Below are 25,008 nucleotides of genomic sequence, written 5' to 3' on the forward strand. Positions count from 1 at the left end.
CGTGAAGCAGCCTTTTTGCTGTCCGCACCAGAATCAGATCTGATTCCTGTCAAATTCACAGTTCGCACTGCGATCTGCAAACCGATCTGGGGGTGTCATTAACTTTGTATTGACACCCGCAGCGGTTCGCAGAGGGCAGTGTGAACCACCGGCGATTCAGGTGCAATGCCGGAACATGCACTGGATTCGCAGGATTTCCCACATCGCACCAGTGTGAACCAAGCCTAAAGCCTCACACTTGGATTTTCGGACGACCGAACGTTCATTTTTTGTGGCATGTTAGTCTCATGTCGAAAGTGAAGAGGTTACTCACAATGCAAAAATTTCTATACGACAGAATACAACGTCAGAAGTGACATAATGTATTGAATAGTTTTGTATGTATTCTTCTGTTCCTGAGCATGCGTAGTCCTGCTCTTGCGATTTTTTTTTTTTTTTTTGCGTACGAAAATTCTACCAATGAAATGAAAATCGGACGTTGCTTTCACATCCGACAAAAATTTTATAGTCTGCACATCCAGTTTTTGTCTGACGAAAAAGCGAAAAATCGGTTGTAGAAAGCATCATACTAACGATTGGAAAATCGGCAGACAGATCGTCGTACAAATTTTTCCATCTGATTTTTGTATAGTGTGTATGGACCTAAACCAGCTGTGGATTTCACAGCAATGCTGTCCGTCCCTGTTCTCTGTTTCAGGGATGAATCAGGGCAGAATCTTTGCCTGAATTTGGCCCTGAAACGGAGGCAAAGACGCGCAGCGCTTCTGTGCAGTGCGCTCCATAAAGAGCCGGTCATATTCTCCTGCTATGCAAATTGGATGCGGAGAAATCCACATCCAATTCGCATAGGTGTGAACCCAGCCTCAAAAGTCAATTGTTAGATCAACTTCTGTTAATCTGGAATGGCCAAAGATGGATTGAAATTCGCCCAGTCCCAGCTGAAGCATGATCCATCTATGGCCAGCTCTGCCCTGTGGTTTTATTAAAAAAAAATAATGGCTAACATGTGGTGATAAATGTTCAATAAAAATATCAAATCATTCAATAAAGAACTTTTGAGTTTAAATAAAACAACTGTAGTATATAAAGGGTACAAGGTAAACAAAGAAAACAGCCAAATAACAAATCTTGTTCTGGATGGATGATTGGAATGTGTAAGGCTGACAGAATAATTCTCTTATCTTGCTTAATTCATGCAACTGAATGTCTGGTGCTACTACTTGCTTACTTTATTGTTTATATATTTTTACCCAGAATAAAGTTCATAGTATGTAGAAGTGCAAGCATTTACAGTATATGTTTTATTGTGCCTTTGTGGCATATTTTACACTAGAATTACATCATTAAACAATTCAGTTGAATTGCTAAGATCATTAGTGGATATCTGAATATGCATCAGTATGTAAAAATCTGATGAGTATGTTGAAACATTCTTCTTAGTAAACATGATATATCACTTTTTAGCTTTATTCATATTCCACTGTGTTTTGCTGTTCAGCATTCACATGGGTACTCATTTCTCGCAATGATTTTGGTTGTATTTTATCTTCATTGGTGGTGCAGAATGCAGTTTCAGCTGTCACGTACATCAACAAATCTCCTGTGCTAGAACTACCTCTACTGTTTGGAAATATTTCTGCAATTAAAGTTACAGCACACACTAAAAATGCAACAATAAAGCTCATAGTATGTTTTACTTAATATTCTTAGCAGTTTGTGCTGGGTGTAAAACAACTGACCAGCACAATGCATTATGGAGATTAAAAAAATACATATTCACAGCAAACATTAACAAAGCTGAAAAGTCGATTTCCAAAAATATCAAATAATGATACTAATAATTATAAACTGGATTGATTAACTTGTCTGTCCAATAAAGAAAAGGCAATGTACAATGCTGTGATTTACTAAAGCAGAAAGGACGGTAATTGTAATGAAATGCCCCCGGTAATTGTTATGAAATATGTGAAGGAGAAACACAATTTTTTAAATTGTCATGCATGTGACCGGATATTTGACGTGAACACAAGCTCCATCCACTTCAGTCCACTACATTGCTTATTGCCTTGCTTCACAAGTAAGTGTGTATTTTCTATTATACATATCTATAAGAAAATATTGAAAAAAAAAAAAAACTATATTCATAAATCCATCAAATTCAGGGCATATACAGTATATATTGATGTCTGTGACTATTGCTTTATTATCTGTTGTTCCTGCCAGTAGATTCATTATTATTTAACTTCTTTTACCAGAGTGACGTTTTTTTTCAGTCATACCCTTACATAGGCATTCAAATCTGAGATCTTTATACCAGTTGTCCTGTAATGACAACTCAAAAATGATGGGATAATTGAGCAGAACACAAAAAGTTTCGGCGCATGTCTGCACATCATTTGATACAATATCCACGCAGTTGTATTTTTGCCCACTCCTGTGAAAACCTAAACTAACATCCAATGTGTCCAGTAGAAACCTCCTTCTATTAAAATAACAAAGATTTGCATGTCATGTCAAAGTCAGGGCAGTGCTGAGGATGTAAATATCTTCCATCTTTACAAACATGCAAAGAAGAGAGGTTGAGTATTTCTGCATTAATGCCTCTAAACTGTGCAGTATGACCTCCCCAAAATGTGGTTAGGAAATATTATACATATAAAAATTAGAGTGCAGTCTAAAGTGCATCAAAAGGCATGCAATGCCCTAAAACCTCAAAAGAGGCATGCGTAGAGGCTCCCATCATGGACACTTAACTTGAGAGCTCCATCCCGCCCCGACCGACTGAGGCTCTCTGCAGGCGTAATAACCCAGTGAACGAAGCGCTAGCGGTAGGAGGAACTTGCGGGGATCCCCCCCAATAACCCCAGGCACCGTGGAATTGTCTAGCTGAGACTCTCCAGATTTTCTCCACGCCATAGTGCTGAGGGCCGCGCGTCTCAATAGGGTGCCAAATTCAGTAGCCTGAGGTTGGAGCACAGACCCACCCTCACTGTCTGTGCCCTATAATAGGCACTCTGATCCAGTGAGTACACCGCTCCCGTCAGCCAGATCATGGGGAACATCTTTCTAATATCCCCTATGATAGAGGGGAAGGCACACCGGGAGCTTTTCTGCATGAGTAAGTACCAGGCAGCAGATCTCAAGATGGCGGATGGTGCTCAGTCAGAAACTCACTCGCCCACAGCCTCCACAACTGATGTCCCCAATTCTGAGCCCAGCCACTGGACAATATATAAGCACACCCTTCATGGACCCTGTATCCCCAGGCTCCACCAAGTCACTTATCGGACACACGCTGGAGGTTTACTCCCTTTCTTACTCCCCTATGATTTCAGGACCTGCACAACCCCATCCTCTAGCCCAAATCACAGGACCACTACCTGATCACTCAGACCAGGTCTCGGCAATGTTTTCAAAATGTTCTGATCTGTTGGACAGCGGGCTCTCAAATACAGCATCCAAGATCACAACTGATAATAAAGCAGACCTCCAAACTTTAGGATCCAAAATGGAAGCTATCGAGCAGAAACTTGATCACGCTGTGACCAGAACAAACCAAAATTCTGACCGTATACAAGAACTCCAAAATCAACTGGAATCTGCCCTTCAAAAAAATGACGATCTCGAGAATAGAAGCAGAAGATACAACTTCAGAATCAAAGGTCTACCCGAGTCGATCAAGGATGTACCTGAGGCGGTTTGTTCGTTCATCAAGGAACTTATCCCAGACATACAACCACACAGACTGGAGCTCAATTGTGCTCACAGAGCCCTGAAACCCTTATGCACGGTATGCCTCCCAAGAGATGTGATTGTAAAACTTTTTATGCAATCAAGGAGGAGATAAAGAAGAGAGCCTGCTCCACACCTCATCTATCCTTTCAGGGCAAACCCATCCAAATCTTCACTGACTTATCCCCTGCTATGATCCAAAGCCAGAGGTCCTTTAAACCAATGACTTCTCTCACACAAAAATAAATAAAATACCGGTGAGTCTTTCCTTTTGGCTTGAAATTTTAATTCAAACAGAGGTCCTACATCTTTACAACATTCAAGGAAGGCGAGAACCTATTCCTGAAACTGAAATTGATCTCACAGGGACCATCCCCCCCACCTCCTAGCTCAGCATCAGGATCCTCCAAACGTCAACTACCAACTAGTCCATTCTCACCTTAATGGCAGAACTCCAAGACCAAGAAATCCAAGCACGGCAGACCTCCATGACATGACTTTTACTGAACTGTGCCTGAACAGTTAACTCTTCCTTAGCAGAAGCCTATTTCCCAAGATTGCCCCCAGTTCAAGCCGTTTTTATTGTTTTGCTATACTACTACAGCGTCTATTATCCTCCATGGGTATCACTTTTCGACATGGACATACCTCTGCCTCCTTTACCAGACATGTTCCGGTGCCGCCCCCCTCTGGGCATTATCCCTCCTTACCAAAGGGGGGCTGATTCTAAGATTCAGGGAGTGAACGGTTCCAGAATACATTTTTTTCTTTAATTAGCCTGGACCCTTAATAACATGATCTAGGGGCACTCTTCCTAGAACTCTGAGAAACAAGTCAAGTTAATCCCAATGAGTTTCTGTTGTTGCTTGTTACAAGTACTTTAAAGTTTTGATGCTCTTCATATTTTCATTGGTGCTTATAAAAGTAGGCTACTTGCCTTACTATAATTTCCATTTTTATTCTGGAGCCCAGTGGTTGGGGCGGTACACATGCCCCCTCTCCAGTTTTGGAAACTTGGATTTTCCACTTTTCCACTAGAGGAATACCCCCTCTCTAGTAAAGGAGGCTTTTGCTCTCAGTCACGAGGGTGAGAGAGGAGCTCCACCTCTCCTCCCTCAGTGTAGACACTCTTTTCCAGTCTTTCTTACTATACTTCTTTTCTAAAGACCAGTCTAGCTGAACATATCTCTGGTGGCCCAGAAACCCTTCCACTTCTCCAGGTTCCTACTGAGTCCAGCATGAATTGGAGGTCAGTGAGTTACTGCAATGTCATGATTTCTTTCCCTTTTAAGCTCCATGGCTAACATCACACACGCTATGCCTACGCTGCATGTAGTGTCCCAAAATGCCCAAGGTTTGAATTCTCCAACCAAACGGAAGAAAATCTTACAATCTTTGCATACTCAAAATACAGATATTCTGTTACTCCAAGATACCCACTTTCCTAAACGGTACTCCCTATCATTCATCCACGCCAAATTCCCCACCTTCTTTTTAGCAAATGCAGATGATAAAACCAAGGGGGTGGCTATTCTAATTTCACAAAGTTGTAAATTTTCACTCTTAACAGAATATAAAGACCCAGAGGGACAATTCGTTTTAGCTAAAGGGACCATTGATAACCAAATTTTCTCATTAGTATCTTACTATGCCCCAAATCGAGGACAGGAACACTTTTTTCAAAACATGTTCAAAACGCTAAACCCTCTCTTTTAGAAGATGTAGTCATTTATGGGGGAGACTCAAACACAGATTTTGACCAAGACCTAGATAAAAAAACATGCTTTTGAAACTGTCTCACCCCCCCCCCCCCCAAATGAAGTTCACGCATCGCCAAACTATTCTACCAACAGGGCCTGGTAGATATTTGGAGAGAAATCAACCCCAAGTTACGCGATTACTCACTTTTCCCTCCCACATCAATCATTTTCAAGGATGGATCATATCCTTATTTCTACTAATCATGTGCCTCTGGCCTCTAAATCCTATATTAGAGATTCAGTTTGGTCCGACCATTCCTCAGTCTTCCTGCATATCCTTCATCCCTCTAGCCAAAGGGGTGAGCTTAGATGGAAGCTTAATGAATCTATCCTTAGCAATCACATTAGAGTGCTTAAAATCGAGAAATATAATCGAGCTATACAAGAGTATTCCTACTAAATGATACCCATGAGGTCTCCCCTGTGATGCTGTGGGCCGCCCACAAAGTTACTATAAGAGGTAAACTTATACAAATTTCCTCCCAAATACGTCAAAAATAACCGCGCCAAAATCAATAGGCTAGAAAGGGAATTTCTATATCTAAGTAAGGAACACAAACAGAACACTAAATTGATCTCCATTACAAAGCTTGATGCGGCACAAACGACTCTTAACTTAGCACTCACCTCCAGGGCAGAAAAAAGTCTGCACTGGAACAGAGCACATTTCTATTTACATAGGGATAAGTTGGGTTCAATGTTGGCATGTTCTATGTTGGTCCCTAAAACTCGCTCTCACACACTACCTAAAATCAAGACGGCTGTAGGCACATTGTCTCAAAATTCACAATGAATTCTAAATGTATTTAAGAATTTTTATTAAAAGCTTTATAATCCAGGGATGGGCCTATCTCAACCTGATCTAGACTGGTTATTCAATTTAATTCCGGTCCCAAAATTGGAAGACCGTCATCGTCAGAGGCTAGAACAGGCGATCTCAACAGAAGTAGTTTCTCAAGTAATTAAAAATCTAAAGGAGCTGTTCCACCCCAGGCCCAGATGGGTTTTCCGTCCCTTATTATAAAACGTTCTCTAACATACTTTCCTATCTTGTACGGTTCTTCAATGCCGTACAGCAAGGCGCTCCTTTAGACAGATCCCTTAACTCCACATTACATTTCAGTAATGCCTAAACCAGGAAAAGACACTAGCTTGGTGAGTAACTACCACCCAATCTCTTTTATAAATAATGACCTTAAGATCCTGACTAAGATCCTTGCAGACCGAATGGTGTCTTTTATAGGACTCTATATTCATAAGGATCAAGTAGGCCTCATACCAGGTCGTCAGGGCCCTGACCAGATCCGAAGGGCGAGAGACATCATCTCCCTCCTACACTTCCAGTTGGATGGCGGGCCAGCTCAAGAGGGCATGCTGCTTTCATTAGACTTACAAAAAGCCTTTGATTCGTTTTCATGGCCTTATCTATTCTCCATCCTGACATTCTTGAATAGCATTCATGCCTTATACTCAAACCCTGAAGCTCAGACTCAGCTGCAGGGATTTTACTCTGGATCTTTCAGCATCTCAAGAGGCACTAGACAAGGCTGCCCCTTTCACCTTTGATATTCGCCATAGCAATAGCTATCAGGGATCATCCCGACATGCATGGAATTAGATGCGGATCCCAAACCCATAAGTGTGCTTTATTTGCCGACAACTCACTACTTTTTATATCCTCCCCTATGACTTCTCTCCCCAATGTCTGCCACATCCTAGAAATATTTTCAAAAACTTCGGGCCTGGGTGTGAATTATAATAAATCACAAACTCTGAATATCAACCTCCCACCTCCTCTAGTTTCAACCCATAGGGAAAAATGTAGGTTCTCTTGGAGTAACACATTGATACCTTACTTACATTAACTCCCAGAATAGATTAGCTTTATGCCGCCAACTATCCTCCCCTGTTCAGAAAATTAGAATCTGAATTTGCTCAATGGGCCGCCTAGACCTTTCTTGGCTAGGGCAGATCAATTAGATTAAGATGACCCTCCTTCAGTAAATCTTATATTTCTTTAGGTCTTTCCTTATCCTAATATCTAGAGGACACCTTAGATGCCCACATTTGTCTGGGGTTCGAGGGGTCACCGCTTATCTAAGCGGTGCTCTTTCACCCCCGCACTCGAGGCGGCTTATGATTACCTAACCTCTACTGGTATTACCAGACAGTCCAGTTAGCTCAACTATCTGGAATTTACTTACGCTCAGGACTCCCTGAATGGATAGGTATAGAGAGGTAGGCAGATCCATGTTTCACCCTAGATTACTTACTATGGTGTTCTCCTAAACTTAGACCCCCGATTCTTGCTCTGACCCTTTCCCACTCCTTCGCTCTTTGGGACACTGTTAGAAATCACACAAAACTAGTTTCCAACATTAGACCGCTGGCACATATCTTTAGTAACATGCAGTTTTCACCTGGCATGGAGATTCATGCATTCAAATGGTGGCTGGACAAAGGCTTATACAGAATCTGTCACTTTTTATACCATCCGGCCCTCTAAATAAAGAATATTGTGTGAGCAAACTAGACATGCCTACCTCAGAGAATTTTCGGTTCACTCAAATCTCCCACTTCTTGCATAGACTATGGAACACCAAACCGAACCCACCGAGTCTCACACCCTATGAACTGTGGTGCAGTCAAGCCATGGAGCAGAGTAGAGTGATTTTAGTGATATACAGATCACTGTCTGCAAACCACACCAAGACCCCTTACATGCTGGTCTGGGAAAAGGATTTTGATCAAGAATGGGATCTTGAGACATGGCATAAAAAAATCACTCAGGGCTACCAAAGGTATCCTAAACGTAGCATTGGCCGAAGCAAACCTAAAAGTCTTGATGAGATGGTACTTGGTCCCTGAGGCACTGTCAAAGCTTTATCCATCTACCTCTCCAATGTGCTTTCGTGGTTGTGACCACGTTGGAAACGTGTTACATGTTTGGTGGGATTGTCCTAAGATAAGAGGTTTATGGAATGATTTTCCAATTATAGAGGAATGACAGGTCAATTATTTGCTAGAAGAGTTATAATGGCGCCATATATCAACCAGCACAAAAGTGGATGCCTCCTGCGATAGGCCATGAGACCATCTAGCGGCAGGGTGGAGTCTGTCCAGGGTCGAGCACAGAACCAAGTTAAAATCCCCAAATAAGAGCACATTCGTCTCCCAATACTGTGACACAGTTTGCATGATACTATACAACAGTGTGATATCTACAGGACGAGGCAAATAGAGGCCAACTAATACATACACAGTGAAGCCAATCAGAGCATGTAGGATAATGTACCTACCCTCCGAGTAAATTTTCACATCAATGAGTTGAAAGGGTAGAGATCTTTGCACCAGAATTCTCACCCCTCTAGAGTAGCTAGCGTAGGTGGCGTGATAGTGAGAACCCAACCAGGCCTTTTTTAGACTAATGATTGTGAGATCCCACAAGATGAATTTCCTGCAAAATACACAGTTGGGGAGTGAATTTCTTGAGATATGTAAACACCAGTGACTGCTTAATGGCTGAATTCAGTCTGCTGTGCCATAAGCAAAACTGAGCAAGATACAGTAGATAGCAGTAGAGACCATGCCATACAATGACATTATGCAAAAACTGCTCAGCACAGGAATAAATGAGCCACATGTCAGGGCACTGTAGAAATGGCTCCACAGCTGTGGACCAAGCAATTGGTACCCAGCAACAGCATGCCTTAGACTGGTAAATAAGAGAGTTAAGAGACAAATAATCCCCTCAATGGTGGTAAGGCTTCTAACCAGGCCGCAGAATCTCTAGGAGTGGTAAAGAACCTGACCATTTCTCCATCCTCTACCGCAATTAAGCCATCAACAGGATACTATACTTGATTCCCTTGACTCATGGCCGCCTTGACTGAGTCAAACGTTCTGCGTAGCTTTTGGGTCTCCACAGAGTAATCCGGAAACGATAGCAATCTTCCATTTTGGTAGGCAAGTTCCCCCACAGCTCAAGTAGCCTGTAGACTCTCATCCTGATCTCTGAAGTTTAACAGCCAAAGAAAAAGTGTGCCACCATGGGGGTGGGGGAGGGGGTGACACCATGGGGCCTGGTTGTGGCAGCATGCAATATGCCCTCTCCACAGTAAAGTATGGGGTAGTAGGGACATCAGAAATTCCCCCACAGAGTTGGATTTCTATCCTCCACTCCCTCAGCCAGGCCCACGATTCGCAGGTTGTTCCTCCTGCTATGATTTTCCGCATCCTCTGCATGGTACTCCAGGGCCCTCACTTTAATCTGCTGTGTATGAATGGCTGTGGTGTACTACGGCGCAGCATCTTCCACGTGGCTTATCCTCTGTTCAGTGGGGGTAAGCTGGAAGCAGATTTTGTCCAGATCCTGCCTGATCAGTCCAGTGTCGAGCTGCACTGCCTCTATCTTGTTAGTTAAAGCAGCCTGACAAAACGAATAGCCGCCATAACTTCAGGGATTCCCGGCTGGAAAGGAGCGGCCTCCTCCACAGGGTCCGTTTGAGAGGCCTTGCGGCCACCAGCTTCCCGCCACTTGTGGTTTTGGGCTGGCTGGATCAGGCACACACAGGGGAAAACAAAGCTTCTTTCCCCCTTTCGGTCAGCTGGATGGTTTGCGAGGCATATTGGGTAGAACTTCATATTCCCATCGCACATTTTCCTGGATAAACTCATGAGATATGGGTGCTGCAGCAACAACCAGCTGGATACTGGTTCAAGTCAAAATGGAAATATTTGCCAGCACACCATGGAACAGCGTAGATAGCGTCCAAACGTGTAGTTTATTGCATGATCACAACACACAGAGAGTGCAACGTTTCGGAGTCACGCAGGACCCCTTTGTCAGGCATATTGGGTAGAGACACCAAAGTCAGGAAGGAGAAATAAACGGATCTCTCTCCAGCAGAGCTCCGAGAAGCATAACTGCTCACGCCACCGTCTTGCACATGCCCCGGATTTGGCCATTTTTAATGTTTCACTTAAAGCATATTTAAAAAAAAATCACTGCTCCTGGATGATTGTAATTTATTTTATTTTTTATTTTGCATCAATACATATTCCCTAGGGCAGTGTCCACCCCATGCTATTTTTGACACCCCCTTGCCTATTATCCCAGAAAATGTACATTTTTAATTTGACACAGATTTAGCTTTCCTTGATTTCAAGGGGTTCAGGTTCTTTTTAGTTTAGGTTTTAGTTCAGGTTTTTAGTTTTCTTAACAGATGCTAAATATGAAACCTCAACATCCCATGCATAGGTAAGAAGAGTGCCTATTGCAACCATCAGATACCAGCTGCCACTTTTCTAAAGTAGACACAAGAAAAACTTTTTGCCACAACAAAAACAAACAAATAAATACATGAACTCCACACAGAGCTGAAGTAGCTCTTGGTAATTTATAATACAACTGTACAATTCTAAACATGTAGCACATTCAAAATTTGTGACTTGCAACATTATGCAAAGCACAAGGCTATATACTAGAAAATGCATAACAGAAGAGGTTACCTACTTGTCAATGCAGCCCACCATGTAGTAGACCATTGGAAACCAGCAAATTGCGTCCAAAAAGTGCATATCTGGCCTAGCAAAAGAGATGTAAGAGTTAAAAAAATAAATCAATATACTATGTAAAATGAACATTTTTTTTTCACAAGAAAATAAATATTTATTCGATTTTTACAGTACAAGCGATGCATATACACAGTTGTTCACATAGAATTGTCACAGAACAAATGGGCTACACATTTGAACAGGAGAAAGATGTGTGGAGCTGACAAGTTACATCACCTTAGGATATGGGTTCGGAGGTAGTAGATTCCAGCAATACTATTTAAGGAAGTCCTGGGGGGAGCAGGGAGGGGGTGAAGGAGAGACCTCATCTAGTTTGCTAAGTTCACAGAGCTCAAACAATGATTAGACATTCTGGAGATCACAGCAGTGGTACACTATTGCAGGGCAGGTCCAGCAGCAATATCTCAGTGATCATCCACCACTTCTGTGCCCCAGGCATCTATCCATCCAGACCATCTCTTGTCAAATTTGCCAGGGCAGTTTCGGTTGGCATAGGTAAGCTTATACAATGTCATCACCGAGTTCAGTGTTAAGTGCCATGAGGACACCCTGGGAGGCGTAGCTTCCTTCCAGTGAAGGAATATCCCTCTACAAGCATAGAATGTAGCATAGTTCAGGAGTAGTCTACTATATTTGCACTTTACCCTAGAGTCAAAAACATTGAGCAGCATCAGTTTGGGGTCTGTTTCCAATTCCAGGGAGGTAACCCGGCTAAGGGTGCCAGCTATCTCTGACCAATAGTCTCCGAGGCGGGGACAGGACCATGTCATATGAAGGAAGGAGGCGAAGCTCTGACCACATCTAGGACAAGCCACTGGGGTGTTAGGATTCATAATTGTTAACTGCTTTGGAGTGTAGTAGGCTCTGTGGAGGAACTTGACCTGCATAAATCGGTCTCTGGTCGAGATCATATTAGTGACAAAGGAAGATACACATGTCTCCCATTCCTCCTCTGACAGATCTGAGATGTCTAATTTCCACTTATCTAGAGGTTTTTCAAGTTTCTTCAAAGGAACTATGGACAAGTGGAAATATAGGGAGGAGAGGGGTTTATCTATGATCTTGGCTGTAAGTAGTACCTCCACAGAGTCTGATTTCAATATGAGTTGTGCTGGGAACTGTTTCCTATACGCATGTCGAAGCTGGTAGTATCGAAACAACATCCACCCCGGTAGTGAGTAGGTACTTTTGAGATCAGAGAAGGACCTCAGTGTACCCCCCGTAACTATATGCTTCAGTTTGACTATACCCTTCCTTGCCCAAACCTGGGGGTCTGGAACGGTATTCATGTGTGATAGGTTAGGGTTGCCCCAGAGAGGAATGTGGGGAGAGAATGTCTCGGGGGAGGCAAAGCGGGTCCTGGCTTTATACCATACATTGATGGTTGTGCGCATCATCTCCGTGATGCCAGGGAGAGACCTCACCCCCCTTAATACCACGTTACTGAGGGAGGAGTATGAGCCCAATATGGCTGCTTTCAAGGTCACTGCTGGGTTGTCTTGTATTTGGGAAAACCACCATCTGACCGTCACCAGGACGGCCGCCCAGAAGTAGATCTGAAAGTCCAGTAGGAACAGGCCTCCCTGGGTGACGGGCAGCTGAAGGGTAGTAATGGCTAGTTGTGGAGGCCTACCGTTCCAAACAAAGGAAGATATTATACTTTTTATTTTTGTGAAGAATGAGGTCGGAGGGATCAAAGGGGCATTTCGAAAAAGGTAGAGGAATTAGGGGAGATAAACCATATTAACTAAGTTTTCCCCTACATACTGGTGATAGGGGAAGGGTCCTCCAGGCTATACATTTCTGTGAGAAGTTTTTAAGTAATGGTTGAAGGTTCAGCTCATAATATAATATAATATGAGGATAGCGGAGTCCCAATCCTTACTCCTAGGTATTTGAACTCAGATGTCCAGTTTAGGGGGGTACCAGTTGATAGGTGGTGACCTAATGCATTCAGTGAGAAAAGGAGGGATTTCCCCCAATTAACCTTAATGCCCAAGAATGATCCGAATTCATCTATTATTTGTAGCGCTGGTGGGAGGGAAGAGATGCCTTTAAGGAAAAGGAGGGTATCATTGGCATATAAAGGATATTTTATCTGTTATTACACCAACCTGGATTCCCTTTACTGAAGAAGCTGATCTAATATGAGCTGCCATGGGTTCCATGGCTAGCGTGAATAAGGGGATAGTGGGCATCCCTGTCTGGTGCCCCTGGATAAGGGAAACGGCAAGGACAGTGAAATATTTGTGCGTATACGGGCCGTGGGGTTGTGGTATAGCATCTGGACCCAGCTAATGAAATGAGGGCCAAACCCGAATTTGCGAAGGACCGCCCAGAGGTAGCGCCATTCAACCGAATCAAAGGCCTTTTCTGCGTATAAGGAGGCGACTACCTCCGGGCCGTCCCCGCTTGCTCTAGAGAGATGCATAAGGAGACGTCGGATGTTTATGTCAGTCCCCCTGCCTGGCATAAATCCAGACTGATCCGCGTGGACCAATGCCGTAATCACAGTGTTCAGCCGACTGGCCAGCACCTTAGCCAACAGCTTGGCATCCACATTAAGGAGAGAGATAGGGCGATACGAAGAACACTGTTCAGGGGGCTTACCCGGTTTAAGGATGACCACTATAACTGCCTCAGTCCTTGTCGAGGGTAATGAATTGCCTTCCATGGCTTTTTGCAGCACTATTCTTAATGATGGTAGTATTTCTTCTGCATAAGTTTTAAAGAATTCAGCAGGTATCCCATCCGGACCTGGCATTTTATTAATTTTGCAAGGAGGCTACTGCCCTCTGTAACTCCTCTAATAGGATAGGACCATCTTGTCATGAGAAGGTCTACCCGTTGGTGGCGCTATCGGTCTCTTGGATCGCAGTACCAGTGTCCATCAGCAGGTGTCTTCCAACACCTAGGACCTGCAGTAAGAGGTCTTTCCTGCTGGTGGCACTGTTGCATCCTTGGGCCGTAGTACCGGCGTCAACCAGCGGGTACACTCTGGCAGTGTGGAGCAAACAGCTCACACTGCGCTCAGCTGTGACATGAGGTCAATTACCACAGCCTTACAAATACCCGGCAAGCCCTCATAGGCTTGCCTTGGTATCTCTCTCTCCCTGCGTTCTGACCTTGCTGCCTGTTTGACCTTGAGCCTGCTATCTGCCTTGTCCTGATCTGATCCAATCCCTATCCTGAGGCCTTCCTAGTCCTGTCCCTTCTGTTCCTGGCTCCCTTGGATCCCTGCCCTGTACCCCATCCATCCATCCTCTCCTTGTCCTGTTCAGTTCCCGTCCTTACCCATCTGCTGACTTCCCTGTGTATGACCTTGGCTTGGCTTGTTTACGATTACGGTATCTCCATTTACTTATATATATATATTGTTGTTTGTAGTGGGTTGTTGTGTGGGTTTTGCACTGTTTTCCTTTTACTTATCACTTGTTAATAAACACCATTTCACTTACATGTGTTTCTGGTCTCCTCTGTGCAGTCCACACAGTCGGGTCAATTAGATACTCTGACAGTATACCAAGGCCATCCCCTGACCAGACGTGGCTGCACTGAGAAACCGTCCTGTTACGGTGGGCGCGCAAAATGGACTTTGATGAAATTGTCTATTATTCTCTGCTGGCGGCAGAGGATAATGAATATTGTTTTCAGACTCTTAAAGATTGGACCCGAGACCAACAGCTGGAAACGATACAAACCGCCCATTTACTTGTAGATCGAGGTCATATGTTATTTGAGGATGTTCAACCTTTGATCCAATTATGTACAAAGTCAGCTTTGTCATGCATTCCCGAAGGTAGTGACGATTTCTCCCCTCCTTTCAGTTTTGACCAGGTTGAATCCCTGATATGGTTGTTAGAGGATGATCCGGCTTCCTTTGATGAACATTATTCCGCTTGTTCCCAGCAGGTGTTATCTGATTGCATTTATTCAGTACAATCTTTGGTTAGTCAGGCTGTGTGTAAATCAGCGTTTGTTCAACCTTTGCTGCAGGCATGGTCAGATCTCCTGTCTTTAGCTAAACCACAATATTCCAGCCCTGCCATTAATCATCTACCTTCCAAGAAATCTATCTCCCCGTCACTCATGGCAACCTCAGCTACTACCCAGTTTAACCAGCTCCCTACCCAATACTACCACCCAGTCTCCAAGTGTCGCACCTATCCTGCCTTCAATTCACCTGTCTCTTCTCCTTCAACTGTAACAGTCCCACAAAACCCCTCTCTAGCTACAGTTCCTTGGTCTTCCTTCTGCCCAGCTACTTTCTTTTCTTACAGCCCTGCACCTACATACAAGACTGCACGGGCTAAACCAAAAAAGAAACAAAAATTCTTCCCGACCCACACCATCTTGCCAGTAACCCAACCCGCTCCCACTTTACAGTCTGATGTGCCTGCCTCCCAGTCTGTTGTCCCGATGCCTGCCTTCCAGCTCGATGTCCCTGCCTTCCAGCCAGATGTCTTGAAGCTGGCCTTCCAGCCTGAAGTCCCGGTGCCTGCTTTTCAGCCTGTGCCCTCTCTCCAGTCTGACGTTCCAGCTTTCCAGTCTGATGTTCCAGCTTTGCAGTCTGATGTTCCAGCTTTGCAGTCTGATGTTCCAGCTTTGCAGTCTGATGTTCCAGCCTTCCAGTCTGATGTTCCAGCCTTCCAGTCTGACGTTCCAGCCTTCCAGTCTGATGTTCCAGCCTTCCAGTCTGACGTTCCAGCCTTCCAGTCTGATGTTCCAGCCTTCCAGTCTGACGTTCCAGCCTTCCAGTCTGACGTTCCAGCCTTCCAGTCTGACGTTCCAGCCTTCCAGTCTGATGTTCCAGCCTTCCAGTCTGATGTTCCAGCTTTGCAGTCTGATGTTCCAGCTTTGCAGTCTGATGTTCCAGCTTTGCAGTCTGATGTTCCAGCTTTGCAATCTGATGTTCCAGCTTTGCAGTCTGATGTTCCAGCTTTGCAGTCTGATGTTCCAGCTTTGCAGTCTGATGTTCCAGCTTTACAGTCTGATGTGCCTGCCTCCCAGTCTGTCGTCCCGATGCCTGCCTTCCAGCTCGATGTCCCTGCCTTCCAGCCGGATGTCTTGATGCCTACCTACCAGTCTGATGTGCCAGCTTCCCAGATTGATGTGCCAGCTTCCCAGATTGATGTGCCAGCTTCCCAGATTGATGTGCCAGCTTCCCAGTTTGCTGTACCAGCTTCCCAGCCTGATGCCTTACAGCTTGTCTTTCAGCCTGATGTCTTGATGCCTACCTACCAGTCTGATGTGCCAGCTTCCCAGTCTGATGTGCCAGCTTCCCAGTCTGATGTGCCAGCTTTCCAGATTGATGTGCCAGCTTCCCAGATTGATGTGCCAGCTTCCCAGATTGATGTGCCAGCTTCCCAGATTGATGTGCCAGCTTCCCAGCCTGATGCCTTGCAGCTTGTCTTCCAGCCTGATGTCTTGATGCCTACCTACCAGTCTGATGTGCCAGCTTCCCAGTCTGATGTGCCAGCTTCCCAGTCTGATGTGCCAGCTTCCCAGTCTGATGTGCCAGCTTCCCAGATTGATGTGCCAGCTTCCCAGATTGATGTGCCAGCTTCCCAGATTGATGTGCCAGCTTCCCAGATTGATGTCTTGCAGCTTGCCTTCCAGCCTGATGTCTCGAAGATTGCTTCCCAGTCTGATGTGCCAGCTTCTCAGTCTGATGTGCCAGCTTTCAAGTCGGATGTTCCAGCTTTCAAGTCGGATGTTCCAGCTTTCCAGTCTGATGTTCCAGCCCTCCAGCCTGATGTTCGGGTGTCTGCCCTCCAGCTCAAGCGGTTCCTGTCGTCTGCTGCCCAGCTCAAGCGGTTCCTGTCGTCTGCTGCCCAGCTCAAGCGGTTCCTGTCGTCTGCTGCCCAGCTCAAGTGGTTCCTGTCGTCTGCTGCCCAGCTCAAGTGGTTCCTGTCGTCTGCTGCCCAGCTCAAGTGGTTCCTGTCGTCTGCTGCCCAGCTCAAGTGGTTCCTGCCGTCTGCTGCCCAGCTCAAGTGGTTCCTGCCGTCTGCTGCCCAGCTCAAGTGGTTCCTGCCGTCTGCTGCCCAGCTCAAGTGGTTCCTGTCGTCTGCTGCCCAGCTCAAGTGGTTCCTGCCGTCTGCTGCCCAGCTCAAGTGGTTCCTGTCGTTTGCTGCCCAGCTCAAGTGGTTCCTGCCGTCTGCTGCCCAGCTCAAGTGGTTCCTGCCATCTGCTGCCCAGCTCAAGTGGTTCCTGCCGTCTGCTGCCCAGCTCAAGTGTTTCCTGTCGTCTGCTGCCCAGCTCAAGTGTTTCATGTCGTCTGCTGCCCAGCTCAAGTGTTTCCTGTCGTCTGCTGCCCAGCTCAAGTGGTTCCTGTCGTCTGCTGCCCAGCTCAAGTGGTTCCTGTCGTCTGCTGCCCAGCTTAATGACTCTGACATGCCAGCAGTACCCACTGTCCAGGTTGATGTACCCGATGCCCAGCCTGATGTGCCCTCATCTGTTCAGTTGGAGGCCATGAACTTTGAACAGATGCACCTTGTTGGAGCGTCCGGAGGCCGCTCCTTTAGGGGGGGGTACTGTCATGAGAAGGTCTACCCGTTGGTGGCGCTATCGGTCTCTTGGATCGCAGTACCAGTGTCCATCAGCAGGTGTCTTCCAACACCTAGGACCTGCAGTAAGAGGTCTTTCCTGCTGGTGGCACTGTTGCATCCTCTGGCCGTAGTACCGGCGTCAACCAGCGGGTACACTCTGGCAGTGTGGAACAAACAGCTCACACTGCGCTCAGCTGTGACATGAGGTCAATTACCACAGCCTTACAAATACCCGGCAAGCCCTCATAGGCTTGCCTTGGTATCTCTCTCTCCTTGCGTTCTGACCTTGCTGCCTGTTTGACCTTGAGCCTGCTATCTGCCTTGTCCTGATCTGATCCAATCCCTATCCTGAGGCCTTCCTAGTCCTGTCCCTTCTGTTCCTGGCTCCCTTGGATCCCTGCCCTGTACCCCATCCATCCATTCTCTCCTTGTCCTGTTCAGTTCCCGTCCTTACCCATCTGCTGACTTCCCTGTGTATGACCTTGGCTTGGCTTGTTTACGATTACGGTATCTCCATTTACTTATATATATATATTGTTGTTTGTAGTGGGTTGTTGTGTGGGTTTTGCACTGTTTTCCTTTTACTTATCACTTGTTAATAAACACCATTTCACTTACATGTGTTTCTGGTCTCCTCTGTGCAGTCCACACAGTCGGGTCAATTAGATACTCTGACAGTATACCAAGGCCATCCCCTGACCAGACGTGGCTGCACTGAGAAACCGTCCTGTTACGGTGGGCGCGCAAAATGGACTTTGATGAAATTGTCTATTATTCTCTGCTGGCGGCAGAGGATAATGAATATTGTTTTCAGACTCTTAAAGATTGGACCCGAGACCAACTGCTGGAAACGATACAAACCGCCCATTTACTTGTAGATCGAGGTCATATGTTATTTGAGGATGTTCAACCTTTGATCCAATTATGTACAAAGTCAGCTTTGTCATGCATTCCCGAAGGTAGTGACGATTTCTCCCCTCCTTTCAGTTTTGACCAGGTTGAATCCCTGATATGGTTGTTAGAGGATGATCCGGCTTCCTTTGATGAACATTATTCCGCTTGTTCCCAGCAGGTGTTATCTGATTGCATTTATTCAGTACAATCTTTGGTTAGTCAGGCTGTGTGTAAATCAGCGTTTGTTCAACCTTTGCTGCAGGCATGGTCAGATCTCCTGTCTTTAGCTAAACCACAATATTCCAGCCCTGCCATTAATCATCTACCTTCCAAGAAATCTATCTCCCCGTCACTCATGGCAACCTCAGCTACTACCCAGTTTAACCAGCTCCCTACCCAATACTACCACCCAGTCTCCAAGTGTCGCACCTATCCTGCCTTCAATTCACCTGTCTCTTCTCCTTCAACTGTAACAGTCCCACAAAACCCCTCTCTAGCTACAGTTCCTTGGTCTTCCTTCTGCCCAGCTACTTTCTTTTCTTACAGCCCTGCACCTACATACAAGACTGCACGGGCTAAACCAAAAAAGAAACAAAAATTCTTCCCGACCCACACCATCTTGCCAGTAACCCAACCCGCTCCCACTTTACAGTCTGATGTGCCTGCCTCCCAGTCTGTTGTCCCGATGCCTGCCTTCCAGCTCGATGTCCCTGCCTTCCAGCCAGATGTCTTGAAGCTGGCCTTCCAGCCTGAAGTCCCGGTGCCTGCTTTTCAGCCTGTGCCCTCTCTCCAGTCTGACGTTCCAGCTTTCCAGTCTGATGTTCCAGCTTTGCAGTCTGATGTTCCAGCTTTGCAGTCTGATGTTCCAGCTTTGCAGTCTGATGTTCCAGCTTTGCAGTCTGATGTTCCAGCTTTGCAGTCTGATGTTCCAGCCTTCCAGTCTGACGTTCCAGCCTTCCAGTCTGATGTTCCAGCCTTCCAGTCTGATGTTCCAGCTTTGCAGTCTGATGTTCCAGCTTTGCAGTCTGATGTTCCAGCTTTGCAGTCTGATGTTCCAGCTTTGCAATCTGATGTTCCAGCTTTGCAGTCTGATGTTCCAGCTTTGCAGTCTGATGTTCCAGCTTTACAGTCTGATGTGCCTGCCTCCCAGTCTGTCGTCCCGATGCCTGCCTTCCAGCTCGATGTCCCTGCCTTCCAGCCGGATGTCTTGATGCCTACCTACCAGTCTGATGTGCCAGCTTCCCAGATTGATGTGCCAGCTTCCCAGATTGATGTGCCAGCTTCCCAGATTGATGTGCCAGCTTCCCAGATTGATGTGCCAGCTTCCCAGTTTGCTGTACCAGCTTCCCAGCCTGATGCCTTACAGCTTGTCTTCCAGCCTGATGTCTTGATGCCTACCTACCAGTCTGATGTGCCAGCTTCCCAGTCTGATGTGCCAGCTTCCCAGTCTGATGTGCCAGCTTCCCAGATTGATGTGCCAGCTTCCCAGATTGATGTGCCAGCTTCCCAGATTGATGTGCCAGCTTCCCAGATTGATGTGCCAGCTTCCCAGATTGATGTGCCAGCTTCCCAGCCTGATGCCTTGCAGCTTGTCTTCCAGCCTGATGTCTTGATGCCTACCTACCAGTCTGATGTGCCAGCTTCCCAGATTGATGTGCCAGCTTCCCAGATTGATGTGCCAGCTTCCCAGATTGATGTCTTGCAGCTTGCCTTCCAGCCTGATGTCTCGAAGATTGCTTCCCAGTCTGATGTGCCAGCTTCTCAGTCTGATGTGCCAGCTTTCAAGTCGGATGTTCCAGCTTTCCAGTCTGATGTTCCAGCCCTCCAGCCTGATGTTCGGGTGTCTGCCCTCCAGCTCAAGCGGTTCCTGTCGTCTGCTGCCCAGCTCAAGCGGTTCCTGTCGTCTGCTGCCCAGCTCAAGCGGTTCCTGTCGTCTGCTGCCCAGCTCAAGTGGTTCCTGTCGTCTGCTGCCCAGCTCAAGTGGTTCCTGTCGTCTGCTGCCCAGCTCAAGTGGTTCCTGCCGTCTGCTGCCCAGCTCAAGTGGTTCCTGCCGTCTGCTGCCCAGCTCAAGTGGTTCCTGTCGTCTGCTGCCCAGCTCAAGTGGTTCCTGTCGTCTGCTGCCCAGCTCAAGTGGTTCCTGTCGTTTGCTGCCCAGCTCAAGTGGTTCCTGCCGTCTGCTGCCCAGCTCAAGTGGTTCCTGCCGTCTGCTGCCCAGCTCAAGTGGTTCCTGCCGTCTGCTGCCCAGCTCAAGTGTTTCCTGTTGTCTGCTGCCCAGCTCAAGTGTTTCCTGTCGTCTGCTGCCCAGCTCAAGTGTTTCCTGTCGTCTGCTGCCCAGCTCAAGTGTTTCCTGTCGTCTGCTGCCCAGCTCAAGTGTTTCCTGTCGTCTGCTGCCCAGCTCAAGTGGTTCCTGCCGTTTGCTGCCCAGCTCAAGTGGTTCCTGCCGTTTGCTGCCCAGCTCAAGTGGTTCCTGCCGTTTGCTGCCCAGCTCAAGTGGTTCCTGTCGTCTGCTGCCCAGCTCAAGTGGTTCCTGTCGTCTGCTGCCCAGCTCAAGTGGTTCCTGTCGTCTGCTGCCCAGCTCAAGTGGTTCCTGTCGTCTGCTGCCCAGCTTAATGACTCTGACATGCCAGCAGTACCCACTGTCCAGGTTGATGTACCCGATGCCCGGCCTGATGTGCCCTCATCTGTTCAGTTGGAGGCCATGAACTTTGAACAGATGCACCTTGTTGGAGCGTCCGGAGGCCGCTCCTTTAGGGGGGGTACTGTCATGAGAAGGTCTACCCGTTGGTGGCGCTATCGGTCTCTTGGATCGCAGTACCAGTGTCCATCAGCAGGTGTCTTCCAACACCTAGGACCTGCAGTAAGAGGTCTTTCCTGCTGGTGGCACTGTTGCATCCTCGGGCCGTAGTACCGGCGTCAACCAGCGGGTACACTCTGGCAGTGTGGAACAAACAGCTCACACTGCGCTCAGCTGTGACATGAGGTCAATTACCACAGCCTTACAAATACCCGGCAAGCCCTCATAGGCTTGCCTTGGTATCTCTCTCTCCCTGCGTTCTGACCTTGCTGCCTGTTTGACCTTGAGCCTGCTATCTGCCTTGTCCTGATCTGATCCAATCCCTATCCTGAGGCCTTCCTAGTCCTGTCCCTTCTGTTCCTGGCTCCCTTGGATCCCTGCCCTGTACCCCATCCATCCATCCTCTCCTTGTCCTGTTCAGTTCCCGTCCTTACCCATCTGCTGACTTCCCTGTGTATGACCTTGGCTTGGCTTGTTTACGATTACGGTATCTCCATTTACTTATATATATATATTGTTGTTTGTAGTGGGTTGTTGTGTGGGTTTTGCACTGTTTTCCTTTTACTTATCACTTGTTAAAAAACACCATTTCACTTACATGTGTTTCTGGTCTCCTCTGTGCAGTCCACACAGTCGGGTCAATTAGATACTCTGACACATCTAAAGCTTCTCTAAAATGTGGATGTCAGGCAAGGGAGCTCCACCCCGTCGAGGTATGTCGTCAGTTCTTCGTCTGTGCATTCTATTTGAGAACCATAGAGCTCCTGGCAAAATGATGCAAATCTGTCATTAATGGATGAGGGATCCGTTAGGATCGTCCTGTCCAAGTTACATATGGTCGAGATAGTCACTGGGGAGGAGCTTTCCCTCACCAGCCATGCCAGCATACTGCCGGTCTTCTCCTCATGCTCAAAGATTATTTGGGACTGATGTAGGAATTTAGTTTTGGTGGCAGACGTTCGTAACAGGAGGACATCCCTTAACACTGCCTGAAAGTCAGAGTATGATCTCGGAGTCCCCGACTCGGAGTATTCCTCCTCAAGTGCTGCCACCCTCTCCTCAGCCTTTCGGGTCTCCTCCCTCAGATCCCTACGGATCTTACAGATATGTGACTGTAGGCTACCCTTGGTGAAGGCCTTAAATGCGTCCCAAGACGTGGTCAGAGATACTGATTGATCTAGTTCCCGCCAATACTGCACCGCCTCAGACCTATATGGATCCGATGTTCTGGAATCAGACAGCCAGAACCTGGACAATCTCCAGAGACTCTCCCCCAGTTTACAGGACACGCTCAGCTTCAAGGCAAGTGGGGCGTGAGCGGATATGCCACGGGGAGAATGGTGATATCCCTAACTCTGGGCAGGACAGACCCCCCCGCATAGGCAAGGTCTATGTGCGATAGGGTTTTGTGTGAAGCTGAGTGGCATGTGTAGGCCCTTTGGGAGGGGTTACGCCATCTCCACACATCGGTCAGGTTAGAGGCTTCCGCCCAGGAGAGCAGCTCTAAAGATGAGCCCGCTCTGGGCAAGAGTCTGTCCATCCCAGGGTCTGGGGCAGGTTAAAGTCCCCCAGCATCACCACATAATCTGTGGTGTAGGTGGCAATTTTAGAGATAAACTGGTTAAGTAATCTGGTGGAGGCCGGGGGGGCAGGTACAGTCCCACCACCACTAGCTCCAATCTGTCTACCATGGCATGGAGTATAACAAAGCGACCCTCCGGGTCTAGTTCCAGCGCCAGCAGCTTGAACGGTAAAGATTTATGAACTAGAATGCTGACCCCTCTAGAGTAGTTGGTGTATGTGGAATGGTACTGATGTCCCATCCAGGTCTGTCTAAGGCTCAAGAGCTTACTGCCTGTCAAGTGCGTTTCCTGCAGTATACATATATGGGGATGATAGGTTTTGAGAAATTGAAACACTAGTAACCTTTTCACAGAAGAGTTCAAACCCCTAGTGTTCCATGGAACAATAGTACAGTCAGCCATAATCATCTAAATGGTACATTTTCAAGCTGCGGACCTCGACTCAAATTAGATGCAAGGTCTGGACCACTATATGGGTAAGGACATGGCATCCCAAACATCTAGGGACATACATGTTTACATCGCTTGTAAAAAAAACAATAGAGGAACCAATTATAACAAAATATACCCAACCAGCCCCCCCACCCCGCCAACCCCCAGCCCCAACTTTGGTGAGGCTCAGGATCTCAATTTATAACCAAGGCGAATACGCCTGTAATGGGGGAACGCATGCAAAACGGCATCAGCAGTTCAGCAGTTAGATGTTACATCTAGTCTCTTGCTGGAGATCGGATTAACGGCGTGGGGGTCCCCCCAATATCCATACCAGACCCTTATCCGAGCACGCAGCCTGACTGGTCAGGAAAGAGGGTGGGGACGACCGAGCGCCCCCCCCTCCTGAACCATACCGGGCCACATGCCCTCAACATGGGGGGGTGAGGTCTTTGGGGAAGGGGGCGTCCCCCCACTCCAAAGCACCTTGTCCCCATGTTGATGAGGACAAGGGCCTCTTCCCAACAACCCTGGCCATTGGTTGTTGGGGTCTGCGGGCGGGGGGCTTATCGGAATTTGGGAGCCCCCGGGGCATGATGGGACTGTGACATCATAAGGGGCAAGGTCACCGGGTGACATCACCCGGTGACCACCTCCCATGCCTATATAAGTCATTGCGCACCTCGTACACGTCATTACAGCAGGAGAGAGCATCGTGTCAACATCGGAAGAAGAAGAGACAAGAAGACGACGGAGAAGACCGGGCCACCGCTAGCAAAACAGCAGAAGATAGCGGAGGAGAGCGGGAGAAGAACCGGAGAGCGGGAGAAGAGGCCGGAGAGAGCGGAGAAGAGGCAGAGGAAAGCAAAGAAGTCGGAAGAGACCCCCGAAGTCGGAAGAACACCCCCTGGGCTACATAATAAATTACTTTAAAAACCTGTGTAGTGTATTTTTTTATTGACACTTTTTTTCCCCCAGGTGAATGGGTAGGGGTACAGTGTACCCCATGCTCATTCACATAGGGTGGGGGGCCGGGATCTGGGGGCCTCCTTATTAAAGGGGGCTCCCGGATTCTGATAAGCCCCCCGCCTGCAGACCCCAACAACCAATGGCCAGGGTTGTTGGGAAGAGGCCCTTGTCATCAACATGGGGACAGGGTGCTTTGGGGTGGGGGGGCGCAGGGCGCCCCCCTTCCCCAAAGCACCCACCCCCCATGTTGAGGGCATACGGCCTGGTACGGTTCAGGAGGAGGGGGGCACTCGCTCATCCCCACCCCCTTTCCTGACAAGCCGGGCTGCGTGCTCAGATAAGGGTCTGGTATGGATTTTGGGGGGGACCCCCACACCGTTTTTTCAGCGTAGGGGGTTCCCCTTAACATCCATACCAGACCTAAGAGCCTGGTATGTTCAGCTCCATGTCATGGAGCATGGAGGCGACTTCAAGTCCTGTTGTAAGTCGCGCTGAAGTCGCCTCAAGTCGCGCTGTGATTCATACTTAAGTCATGTCCAAGTTGCCTCCCAAAGTCGTGCTGGAAGTCGTGTTGCTCTGTGTGGATGGGCTCTAAATCTATCCCATAGTTTGTAGAGGTGATAACTTTTGTGCAAACCAATATGTAGAAGAATACATATTGGTCTAAACTAATGAATACATTTTTATTATTAATATATTTTATATATATATACACACAT

At 47.1% G+C, this 25,008-nt stretch overlaps 1 protein-coding gene across 3 annotated transcripts in view; it reads right to left on the reverse strand.

Moving 5' to 3' along the window:
• Positions 1-25,008, reverse strand: part of LOC141103379 (potassium channel subfamily T member 2) — a 2,416,326-nt gene that overhangs the window by 870,944 nt on the left and 1,520,374 nt on the right. For all 3 annotated transcript variants that reach the window (XM_073592891.1, XM_073592890.1, XM_073592889.1), the window contains exon 20: positions 11,008-11,079. In XM_073592891.1, coding sequence (XP_073448992.1) covers positions 11,008-11,079 — 72 coding nt within the window. The remainder of the gene's footprint in view (positions 1-11,007; positions 11,080-25,008) is intronic.

Source organism: Aquarana catesbeiana, linkage group LG07 (assembly GCF_042186555.1).
Source record: "Aquarana catesbeiana isolate 2022-GZ linkage group LG07, ASM4218655v1, whole genome shotgun sequence".
Classification (NCBI taxonomy): Eukaryota; Metazoa; Chordata; class Amphibia; order Anura; family Ranidae; genus Aquarana; species Aquarana catesbeiana.